The 12,465-nt window shown below is 41.2% G+C and overlaps 1 protein-coding gene across 1 annotated transcript; it reads right to left on the bottom strand.

Moving 5' to 3' along the window:
- Nucleotides 1–566: 566 nt before the first annotated feature.
- LOC112584399 (olfactory receptor 6C2-like) lies at nucleotides 567–4,459 on the bottom strand. Its single transcript, XM_044940648.2, has 2 exons — nucleotides 3,881–4,459; nucleotides 567–1,220 (listed from the first exon to the last, which is right to left on the bottom strand). The coding sequence occupies exons 1-2, from the start codon at nucleotides 4,457–4,459 to the stop codon at nucleotides 894–896; spliced, it is 906 nt and encodes a 301-aa protein (XP_044796583.2). The 3' UTR covers nucleotides 567–893.
- Between the last annotated feature and the right edge of the window lie 8,006 nt (nucleotides 4,460–12,465).

Genomic DNA, 12,465 nt, shown 5'->3' with positions numbered 1-12,465 from the left:
CAAAACAGTTTAACAGCAAGTGTAATGAAATAATTCCATTTTAGTCTGTAGCAAGGTGGGGTGCATTATAAAAAACAAGATTAGAAAAATTTCATCTACCTATTCTTTTATTTATTTATTTTTTGCTGTGCTAGGTCTTTGTTGCTGTGCAGGCTTTTCACTAACAAGTGGGGGCTATTCTTCATTGTGGTGCACAGGCTTCTCATTGTCTTGATTTCCTTTGTTGCAGAGCACAGGCTCTAGGGCACAGGCTTCAGTAATTGCAGTTTGTAGGCTCAGTAGCTGTAGCTTCTGGGCACTAGAGCACAGGCTCAATAGTTGTGGCACACAGGCTTAGTTGCACCATGACATGTGGGTTCTTCCCAGACCAGGGATCTAACCTGTCTCTCCTGCATTGGCAGGCAGATTCTTTACCACTTGAGCCACCAGGGAAGGCCAACTTATTCTTCTTGATAGTGGATGCTAGATCAGGAAGGAATCCTAAGATAAATAATTTTGCCCCCAAAGAGCTGTAAAACTAGAGGAATGAACAGAAAAAAATCCATCTCATATTTTTGTTACATCTTTCTGTGGTTCAGCTATCAGGATGGTGAGGGGTTGTATAGATTCTGGAAATCTATACTCATTCCTACTTATGAAAGTAAGCCATAAGGAATGAAGGCCTATTAGAATTAAGGCCATAACACTTTTTTCAGGCCACAGTTCTTAGAGAAATAGAAAAGAAATTTCAGTGATTAATCAGACTGTACCTTTAGTTCTGCTCTGTAGATCTGAATTAGAACACACAGTAAAAGATGAAATACTTATGTATATATAATTTTACTTTATAAAGTATTTTTAGTCACCTAATTTTTGGAAAGAAATGCCATTTTTTAAATAGAGTCCCTGAAGACTTATTTGACTTGCTTATTCCATAGAGTATAAATGAAAGGGTTCATCAAAGGGATAATGGAAGTGTTGAGAAGGGCCGCCACCTTATTAATGGCCACACCTTCCTTTGCTGGTTTGATATAGATAAAGATGCAGCTCCCATAAGTGATGGAAACTACTATCATATGGGAGGAACAAGTAGAGAAAACCTTTTTTCTTTGCTGAGCCGAAGGGAGTGTTAGAATAGTCTTGATGATGTACAGGTAAGACACAATTACACAGACTAGTGTGAGTATGAGGGTCAGCACTGCCATGATTAAAAGAAGTTGCTCTATAAATTGAGTGTCTGACCATCACCCTAATACCAAAACCTGACAAAGATCCCACAAAAAAAGAAAACTACAGGCCAATATCACTGATGAACATAGATGCAAAAATCCTTAACAAAATTCTAGCAATCAGAATCCAACAACACATTAAAAAGACCATACACCATGACCAAGTGGGCTTTATCCCAGGGATGCAAGGATTCTTCAATATCCGCAAATCAATCAATGTAATACACCACATTAACAAATTGAAAAATAAAAACCATATGATTATCTCAATAGATGCAGAGAAAGCCTTTGACAAAATTCAACATCCATTTATGATAAAAACTCTCCAGAAAGCAGGAATAGAAGGAACATACCTCAACATAATAAAAGCTATATATGACAAACCCACAGCAAACATTATCCTCAATGGTGAAAAATTGAAAGCATTTCCTCTAAAGTCAGGAACAAGACAAGGGTGCCCACTTTCACCATTACTATTCAACATAGTTTTGGAAGTTTTGGCCACAGCAATCAGAGCAGAAAAAGAAATAAAAGGAATCCAAATTGGAAAAGAAGTAAAACTCTCACTGTTTGCACATGGCATGATCCTTTACATAGAAAACCCTAAAGACTCCACCAGAAAATTACTAGAACTAATCAATGACTATAGTAAAGTTGCAGGATATAAGATCAACACACAGAAATCCCTTGCATTCCTATACACTAATAATGAGAAAACAGAAAGAGAAATTAAGGAAACAATTCCATTCACCATTGCAACGGAAAGAATAAAATACTTAGGAATATATCTACCTAAGGAAACTAAAGACCTATATATAGAAAACTATAAAACACTTGTGAAAGAAATCAAAGAGGACACTAACAGATGGAGAAATATACCATGTTCATGGATTGGAAGAATCAATATAGTGAAAATGAGTATACTACCCAAAGCAATCTATAGATTCAATGCAATCCCTATCAAGCTACCAACAGCATTCTTCAGAGAGCTAGAACAAATAATTTCACAATTTGTATGGAAATACAAAAAACCTCAAATAGCCAAAGCAATCTTGAGAAAGAAGAATGGAACTGGAGGAATCAACCTACCTGACTTCAGGCTCTACTACAAAGCCACAGTCATCAAGACAGTATGTACTGGCACAAAGACAGAAATATAGATCAATGGAACAAAATAGAAAGCCCAGAGATAAATCCACGCACCTATGGACACCTTATCTTTGACAAAGGAGGCAAGAATATACAATGGATTAAAGACAATCTCTGTAACAAGTGGTGCTGGGAAATCTGGTCAACCACTTGTAAAAGAATGAAACTAGAACACTTTCTAACACCATACACAAAAATAAACTCAAAATGGATTAAAGATCTAAATGTAAGACCAGAAACTATAAAACTCCTAGAGGAGAGCATAGGCAAAACACTCTCTGACATACATCACAGCAGGATCCTCTATGACCCACCTCCCAGAATATTGGAAATAAAAGCAAAAATAAACAAATGGGACCTAATTAAACTTAAAAGCTTCTGCACATCAAAGGAAACTATTAGCAAGGTGAAAAGACAGCCTTCAGAATGGGAGAAGATAATAGCAAATGAAGCAACTGGCAAACAACTCATCTCGAGAATATACAAGCAACTCCTACAGCTCAACTGCAGAAAAATAAATGACCCAACCAAAAAATGGGCCAAAGAACTAAATAGACATTTCTCCAAAGAAGACATGCAGATGGCTAACAAACACATGTGTGCTAACAAACACATGAGTGATGCTCAACATCACTCATTATCAGAGAAATGCAAATCAAAACCACTATGAGGTACCATTTCACACCAGTCAGAATGGCTGCGATCCAAAAGTCTACACGCAATAAATGCTGGAGAGGGTGTGGAGAAAAGGGAACCCTCTTGCACTGTTGGTGGGAATGCAAACTAGTACAGCCACTATGGAGACAGTGTGGAGATTCCTTAAAACACTGGAAATAGAACTGCCTTATGATCCAGCAATCCCACTGCTGGGCATACACACTGAGGAAACCAGAAGGGAAAGAGACACGTGTACCCCAATGTTCATCGCAGCACTGTTTATAATAGCCAGGACATGGAAGCAACCTAGATGTCCATCAGCAGATAAATGGATCAGAAAGCTGTGGTACATATACACAATGGAGTATTATTCAGCCATTAAAAAGAATACATTTGAATCAGTTCTAATGAGGTGGATGAAACTGGAGCCTATTATACAGAGTGAAGTAAGCCAGAAAGAAAAACACCAATACAGTATACTAACGCATATATATGGAATTTAGAAAGATGGTAACAATAACCCTGTGTACGAGACAGCAAAAGAGACACTGATGTATAGAACAGTCTTATGGACTCTGTGAGAGAGGGAGAGGGTGGGAAGATTTGGGAGAATGGCATTGAAACATGTAAAATATCATGTATGAAATGAGTTGCCAGTCCAGGTTTGATGCACGATACTGGATGCTTGGGGCTGGTGCACTGGTACGACCCAGAGGGATGGTATGGGGAGGGAGGAGGGAGGAGGGTTCAGGATGGGGAACACATGTATACCTGTGGCGGATTCATTTTGATACTTGGCAAAACTAATACAATTATGTAAAGTTTAAAAATAAAATAAAATTAAAAAAAATAAATTGAGTGTCTGAGCATGCAATCTTTAGAAGAGGAGATGCATCACAGCCAAAATGGTCAATGAGATTGGAGTTACAGAAATCTAGCTGAACTCCCAGGCTAAGTGGTGGGAGTATGACAATTAACCCAATCAGCCAAGAGCAAAGGACCAGAATGGTGCAGACCTTTTCACTCATGATGGTGGTGTAGTGCAGGGGCTTGCAGATGGCCACGTAGCGGTCATAGGACATGACAGTTAGAAGAAAAAATTCTGTTGCCCCGATGAGGATGACAAAAAATAACTGGATGGCACAAGCATTATAGGTCACTCGTTTGTCTCCAGTGGTCATGCTGTACAGGAATCGAGGAACATAGACAGTTGTGAAGATTATTTCTAAGATGGAGAAATTCCGAAGGAAAAAGTACATGGGTGTTTTAGGGTAAGAGCTCACCAGAGTGAGGAGGATAATGACTAGATTTCCAGCAACAGTGGAAGTGTAGGTGAGAAAGACAAACACTGAAAGAAAAACCTGTAGTCTTGGGTCGTCTGTTAATCCTAGTAGGATGAATGTTGTTATTGCAGAATGATTTTTCATCACTATCTTCAGATACATAAGAAGTCTGTATTAATAGATTATAAGTGTTTAATCTGAGGAATAGAATATAAAAATAAATTTCAACAAGCTATGTAGAATAAAGTAGTGAATCAGGAAGCAGCAGCTGCTGCTGCTAAGTTGCTTGTAGTGTCCGACTCTGTGAGACCCCATAGAAGGCAGCCCACCAGGCTCCCCCATCCCTGGGATTCTCCAGGCAAGAACACTGGAGTGGGTTGCCATTTCCTTCTCCAATGCATGAAAGTGAAAAGGGAAAGTGAAGTCGCTCAGTCCTGTCCGACTCTTAGCAACCCCATGGACTGCAGCCCACCAGGCTCCTCCATCCATGGGATTTTCCAGGCAAGAGTACTGGAGTAGGGTGCCATTGCCTTCTCTGAATCAGGCAGCAGATGCACATTTTAAAGCTTTTACTTGATCATCAATAATCATGATGTAGAAAAGTGATTGAATCATACTTCATTTCTCTGGACTCTACATTAAACTGATCTTCAGAATGTTCATGAAAAGCATTCATCTGAAATTTTATTTCCATTCTAGTTACAGGATCAATTTTAATGTCTATGTCACAGTCCTCTGAAATTTTGGCAGCCACCGTGGTATCCCTAATCCTCAGTATAGAATAGGAGACTCACAAATGTTGAGTAATAGAAAAGATGAATAAAAATTTTATCTTCCTAATTGTTAGTACAACATGTCAACAAGTCATTCTTTTACCTTATGGTAATAAAAAAGCCACCAGTGCCTTAGTTGTACTATTTTTCATGCTTTGCAAAAATTATCCTTTTCAAATAATTTCTTAATCTTGTTTTTACTATTTGAGTGACCTAGGAACAGTCTTGATGCTGAAGCTGAAGCTCCAATACTTTGGCCACCTGATGTGAAGAACTGACTCATTGGAAAAGACCCTGATGCTGGGAACGATTGAAGGCAGGAGGAGAAGGGGATGACAGAGGATGAGATGATTGGATGGCATCACCGACTTGATGGACATGTGTTTGAGCAATCTCCAGGAGTTGGTGATGGACAGGGAAGCCTGGCGTGCTGCAGTCCATGGGATGGTGGATTCGGACACGACTGAGCTACTGAACTGACTGAATTGAGGAACAGAATGAGAGTTACCATAAAATTTCCTAAGTCCTATTCCCCTCCAGAATTTCTTCTTTGAGCCCATTTCATAATAGACAATGTGCTGAAACCAGTTTTAACAGCGTGCTTTTTTTCCCCCTGAATTCCTGTTTCAACAGGAATTCCATCTGTTGTCTAACTTTCCACCCATTCTAAGCCTTCACAGATCACTGACCAATGGGATGTTCTGATGGTTTTCTGGGGAAACAGAATCCTGACCTTAGGCTTCCATGATCCTTATTGGGGCTCTATAGTTTATGCACAGATATTTAAGCTCCCAAAATCCTTCTGAGGCTATATCCTCCAAGATGCAGAAGAGTGAGAATATATCTTAGGGAAAGAACTGCCTTCTTTGCCATGATTTCTTTCTCGAGGACACACCTCATCCTTGAAATGTTACTTATCATTTCTACTACTCTCATGGCTTCAGGAAACCTCTTTGTTCTTAGTAGTCTGGCCCAAGGATAGACTTAGACTCTGCAGCTATTCCCACAAAGAACAGGTATCATCAGGCATTAATATTAACCAAGACTAAACATGACATGGAGAATAAATAAAACTTGGCTATTAAGTGTGCATGTTCTTAAAAGTGGATAAAGAATCACAATCCATCCTTTTGAGTTTCCCTACATGATGGCCTCCTGTGTTGTTTCATGTTAAAGAAGCCATCGTTTCACTGCCTACCAGGAAGCCCTTGTGCACTTTTCATTTCTCACATTTCTTATCTATTCACCCACCACGCCCAGTGAGGAGAGTGATAATGAACTTTTAAGAAGTGTCAGAGCTAGAATTTGGGCCAGTTCACATCAGAGCCAAAGCTTAATTGTTTCTAAGAAATTGTAGTTTTAGGATTTTTAGTGTCAATTCTAATAATAACACATTAATTAAAATATCAGCTTTTCAAATGTCTTGGTTGCAAACAGTATTTCCAGGGCATCTGGTTTACTTTAGTAAATGAATAGAAGAAATCTCCCCATAATACACCATTTTTTTTTTTTTGTAACATGAATGTTTTTTCATGTGAGGTTTTAAGATATTACTCAGAATATACCTTAGGTGATGTTTCCCTCTGAGTTTAGAGAAGGCATTATGTCTTTTCTATTGAGGAGGATTGCCACAGTGTGATAGGATTTTTAGACACCTTCACAGGAAAGGTCAGCTCACCTACTGTCATGGGATAAAGGGTTTGCCAGAATGTTGGAAACCTTTGAATAATGTGAGCCCATCAGATGGCTCTCTAAGGCTAAGACATGATGCTTTTCTGAGAGTCACGTGTCTTCCCACTCATACTGCTAATGTTCATCTCGTCAGCTCCTTCTGCCTGCATAACCCAGGGCCTACATCCTGGTCAACACACTGACTCCCAGTTAATACCATATTACGTATTGTGGGAATGTTTAATTTAGTGTTCACAGTTCAGAGGAAATGGCGGAGTGAGATTTTTAGATAACTTCACATCATTGTTTGAATCATTGCTTGAAGAGGAAAATCATTAACATAAAGAAATTATATTTAATACTGGACTTTTAGGCTATGACTGCTTCACATCTTGCTATGAAGAATTATAGAAAATTGATATTTTTCATTTTTCTCTTTAAAGATAACATTGCTTTTGTCCCTCACAATAAGATACACACATATTTATCTTCTGCATTCCTCTAGAGGGCTTCCCAGATGGCAGTAGTGGTAAACAGCCCGCCTACCAATGCAGGATATGAAAGAGATACGGGTTCGATCCTTGGATGGGGAAGATCCCATAGAGAAGGGCATGGCAACCCACTCCAGTATTCTTGCCTGGAGAATCCCATGGACAGAGGAGTCTGGTGAGCAACAGTCCATGGTGTTGCAAAGAGTTGTACATGACTGAAGCAACTTAGCAGCAACAGCAGCATTCCTCTAGAACTCATAGAATAGTATATGAAAGAAAGGAAGATTCCCTAGAAACACATCAGAGTCCAGTATTATTAATGTGTCTCCATTTGGTCTTACTCTTCTTACCTTAATTCTAATCACTTCCCAGAAAAATGCTCAAGAGTTGTGTTCAGGTTTATTACCATGTTATACAGAAGAAAGTGGCAGCTCAGATAGCTTTTCAAATCCTCTCTGAATGTGAAGATACTTATTGGACTCAGGTTATTCCATCAGAAAGATCTCACTGCCTTACCCAGGGACTGCATTTACAAAAACTTCCATGGTTTCATTTTTCAAACTTTTAGGTACATAAACGACAAACATTTCATATTTACTTTCTGGTAGTTCCCCATAACTTTTCAAGAAATTTAATGCAAAACTTCCTTTTGAGTCTGAGAAACACTAGATGCTAGTGGCTATAATTTTGAGTTAACTTTGACACCCCCTTGAACCCCACATTTTATTCTAGGTAAGAGTGTCTGCAAATGCAAGGCAATATGCAGTGACCTAGAGACCAGGACCTCTGCTTTTACCATCACCACGTGGAAAATGGAATCTGATGAGAGTTCTTATTTCTCATTAAAATACTATTAAAACTTCTCTGAAGTCTGTGACTGAAAGAATGGACAAACAATGACAAACAATTGCTAGCAACTCTTCCTGGCTGTAGAAGTGAAGGTAGTCTGAGGTCTCTGTGCAAAAAAAGAGTTGCTGTATACATATTCATGAATAGAAATAGCATGTGCTTTACTGATTTTATTTGTGTAAGTGCACAGGGAGCCATTAAGGGAACAAGCAGAAAATGTCCTTGGAGACCCTAATTAAACTACTAATGAATCTACAGGGAAATTAACTTTAGCAAAAAGAAAAAAATTACCCAGATATTGTGGGGCAGTGTCCACAGAGATAAGAAATGCAACCATAACAGTCATCAGTTGCTGGAAATAAGTCAGATGGTAATTTGACAATCTGATTCTCATCATGTTTGTTTACATGGTCTAAATGCTGGGGATCCATGATGCTTTTTGTTACTGGACACACTCATATAATCTATTCAAGGAAGTCCTTCCTAGATTATTAGTTTTTAAGATGTCTTATTTCAGCAGTTAGGAGATTTAATATTTGCTTATTTCATTCTACTGATCATATAGTTCATCCACTGGTCCTATCTAAAGCTGAAGTGAAGTGAAGTGTAAGTCACTCAGTTATGTCTGACTCTTTGTGACCCCATAGACTATATATATAGTCCATGGAATTCTCTAGGCTAGAATATTGGAGTGGGTAGCCTTTCCCTTCTCCAGAGGATCTTCCAAACTCAGGTTTCAAACCCAGGTCTTCCACCTTGCAGGTGGATTCTTTACCAGCTGAGCCACAGGGAAGCCCAAGAGTACTGTAGCAGGTAGCCTATCCCTTCTCCAGTGGACTTCCCAACCCAGGAATCAAACTGGGGTCTCCTGCATTGCACGCAGCTTCTTTACCAACTGAGCTATTGGGGAAGCCCAGAATAAACATTTAAAATTGATAGTACTATCACCTCCCTATGGACTGTAGCCCACCAGGCTCCTCAGTCCATGGGTTTCTCCATGCAAGAATACTGGAGTGGGTTGCCATGGCCTTCTCTAGGGGATCTTCCACATCCAAGGATTGAACCCATGTCTCTTGCATATCCTGCATTGGTAGGCGGGCTCTTTACCACTAGTGCCACTTGGGAAGCCCCTTAAATTAGTAGTCATATACTGAATAATCACACTCTAAACATGCTGGTACCTTGCTAAACCCAAAGGTGTCATTGTTCTTATCAAGAATGCAGGGTTTGGGTGTATGATGCTCAGTGTACACCACTGACCAAAAGTCCAGAGATTGCTCCCACTCTTCCACAGAGCTCAGCAGTGCCAGCTTTTCACAAAGTTCAGGAGTTGAGAACTGAAATGTCTGAGCTGGAGTCACATGTCATGGCCTATGCTGGCTTGGAGGCTTCTCCTCATCCAAGATAAACAGTAAAAATCCCATCCACCCTCATAGAATCATAGTCAACACTTCCAATGTGGAAATATCTTCAGATCTTTAATGGACATGGGTCAGTTATTGAGAGAGGAGGGCAGGCCCTCAAAGGCAGCAATACTGGAGTTTTTACTGAGCAGAGGGAAATAGGGACTGAGGTAGGAAAGGAGAGACCTAGGGAAACAGGGATTTATAGACAGACAGGCTTGGAGAAATGGGATCAGGGGCACACTGACATGAGTCTCTGTCTGCACTTCCTGTTTTTTTAATTGATCTATTTTTCTATACTATTGCCAGTATAATTTCATTATTTTTATCAGGAGTGTTTTTATTTATTTATTTATTTTCAGTCTGGGTCCTCTGTATTTCCATATAAATTTTAGAACCAGAAAGTCAATTTATAAAAAAATGATTTGCTAGGGTTTTGATGGAGTTTATTTTAAATCATTGGATCAACTTGAAAACAATTTACATTTTAGAGTATTGTCTTTCAACAGTATACCTGTTCATTTAATTTCTCTTAATATTTTGTAGGTTTTTCTTTCAGGTACCTATGTGTCTGAGTGTTGGGCTGTGGGTTGTGGTGGATTGGTCACCAAGAGAGATCAGGAGGGCCTATTTAAGTGCCAGTCATGACTGCCCCTTCTCTGCTCAGATGCCACTTCATTTCTGGGCCACCTCTAGTCTCAAGGGAACTGGTCCATTGGTAGTGGCAGCCCGCACTCTCCTGTGGAGCTGCACTGTGGTGTAAGGGCGGGTGTGGAGAGCTCTCTTGGCTCAGGCTAGGTTGGGTGACAGGGTGGATGTGAGAAACCTGCCCGCCTCTGGTGGGTTCTCTCTGCTCTGCCTTGGTAGCAAGCAAGCACTGTGCACTTCTCCCAAGCTGAGCCCAGGCTCCCCACAGCCTTCCTATTTGTCTCACGGGCCCTCCCACTAGGCAAGGGGCTTGTCTTCCCTTGTCAGACCCCAGGGATAGGGAGCACAATGTGTGGCTCAAACTACTCACTTGCCAAGGAAGATCGCCGCCCATGTAATCTCCCCTCAGTTCCATCCCAGGGGCCCAGATCCCAACCAGATGGTCATTTATCTTTCCTTCCCTCTGGATTCCTTGTGGCTCTTTCTTACAGCCTTGGTTGTCCAGGAATCTTTCCTCCTGTCTCTAGTTTTCAGTGAGGATTTCTCCACATGTATGTGTGATGTATTCAGGAGAGAAGATGATTGCTGCATCCTCTTATTCTGCCACTGGATCCAATCCCCTGCAGCAAGTAACTTTTCTGAGTGCAAGGAGAGAGAGTAGAGAAATAAGGAATAGTTAATAAATAATAAGAGTTGATCCACTAAAGATGGATCCATAAATTTTAATATCCATACAGTGTGTTATACAGATAAAGGAGAAGAGGTGAAAAGAAAAACTTGATGAAATTATATAGAAAAAATAAAATCAAGATTGAAAAAAATGGAAATATGGACAGTTTCCTCCACTGGAAATTCCTCTGGTGTGCCACAGAAGTCACTCCCCACTGACTTGGAGAGGCAAGGATGAATCCAGCCAATGGGAATTCCACCAGCAGGGCCCAGGACCCACCCATACTGTCCATGGAGAACTGGACAGTTCCTGAAAATTACAATTCCATCATTGGGCCTCAGGACTTACCCCTGCTGACCTGGAAGGGCTGGTGGGTTAGAGGACTTGCCCCCTCTGACCTGGAAAGGTGCAGACAGATTTGGTCACTAGCAATTCTGCAAGGGGGCCCCAGAACTCCCCTGCTGACCTGGAAGGGTGTGGACAGATTCTGCTACTGAGAATTCTGCCAGTGGGACCCAGGACCGATTCTTGCTGTGGTGGGTTGGTTCAGATAGCTTCCACAACTGGGAAATCCATCAGTGGGTGTTGGAACCCACTGGACTGTCCCAGGAAAGTGTGGATGGCTCTCCCTACTAGGAAATTCACTATGGGGTGCTGTCCTGGGAGGGTGTGGATATCTCCCCCTGCCTCCACTAAGAAATCTGTCAGCAGGAGCCAGGAGTTGCCCCACTATCCGGAGAGTGGGCAGAAACCTCTCATTACCAGGAAATTTGTGAGTGGGTACCAGGACCCACCGCATGTTCTGAGAGGGCACAGATAACTCCCCGCAAGTAGGAAATTTGCCCAAAGCAGTGGCTGAAACCAGAGCTGAGCCCCAGGGGCTATGTGACTGATGAAGAAGAACCAAAATCTCTCCTTATGGCTGCATGAACTGCCAACTTACACTTCTACAGATAGCTTTCTAAATTCAGCACCTGTGAAACATCCAAAAAGACAGCAAGTGCTCTTGTAGCAGAAATGGGTCTGGCTTTAGTAGCTGTTTGCTCTGTGGGTACGTACACATGAGATTAGGGATGGACTAGATAGAGTTCATGGAGAAGGCAATGGCAACCCACTCCAGTACTCTTGCCTGGAGAGTCCCATGGGTGGAGGAGCCTGGTGGGCTGCAGTCCATGGGGTCGCTAAGAGTTGGACACAACTGCGCGACTTCAGTTTCCCTTTTCACTTTCATGCATTGGAGGAGGAAATGGCAACCCACTCCAGTGATCTTGCCTGGAGAATCCCAGGGACAGGGAAGTCTGGTGGGCTGCCGTCTATGGGGTTGCACAGAGTTGGACACAACTGAAGTGATTTAGCAGCAGCAGCAGCAGATAGAGTTCAACCTGACTCCATATCTCCCACAGTGAGTCTAGACACATGACTACTGCAGTGCTGGAATCTGACATCAGTGGACATGTACTGGTGGCCGGGTGAAAACAATGCCTGAGAGTTATGAGGCCAGTTCCTGGCATATCCACAGTAAAGGCAGGACCAAGAGCAGTGCCAACAACACTGTACTCTGTGAGCCCATACCATAGGTAAAAGGGACTACAACAGAACACATTCACATGAAAATAGCTCTGAATGAGAAAACTCAATTTTTTTTACTCCCAGTATGAGTGCT

Source organism: Bubalus bubalis, chromosome 4 (assembly GCF_019923935.1).
Source record: "Bubalus bubalis isolate 160015118507 breed Murrah chromosome 4, NDDB_SH_1, whole genome shotgun sequence".
Taxonomy (NCBI): Eukaryota; Metazoa; Chordata; class Mammalia; order Artiodactyla; family Bovidae; genus Bubalus; species Bubalus bubalis.
This window is presented reverse-complemented; position numbering and strand designations above follow the sequence as displayed.

Coding starts and splice junctions, on each gene's coding strand:
- LOC112584399 (XM_044940648.2), bottom strand. CDS start 4,459: ATGTATCTGAAGATAGTGATGAAAAATCATTCTGCAATAACAACATTC. Junction 1,221..3,880: donor CTCTTCTAAAGATTGCATGC/TCAGACACTCAA, acceptor TTAGGGTGATGG/TCAGACACTCAATTTATAGA.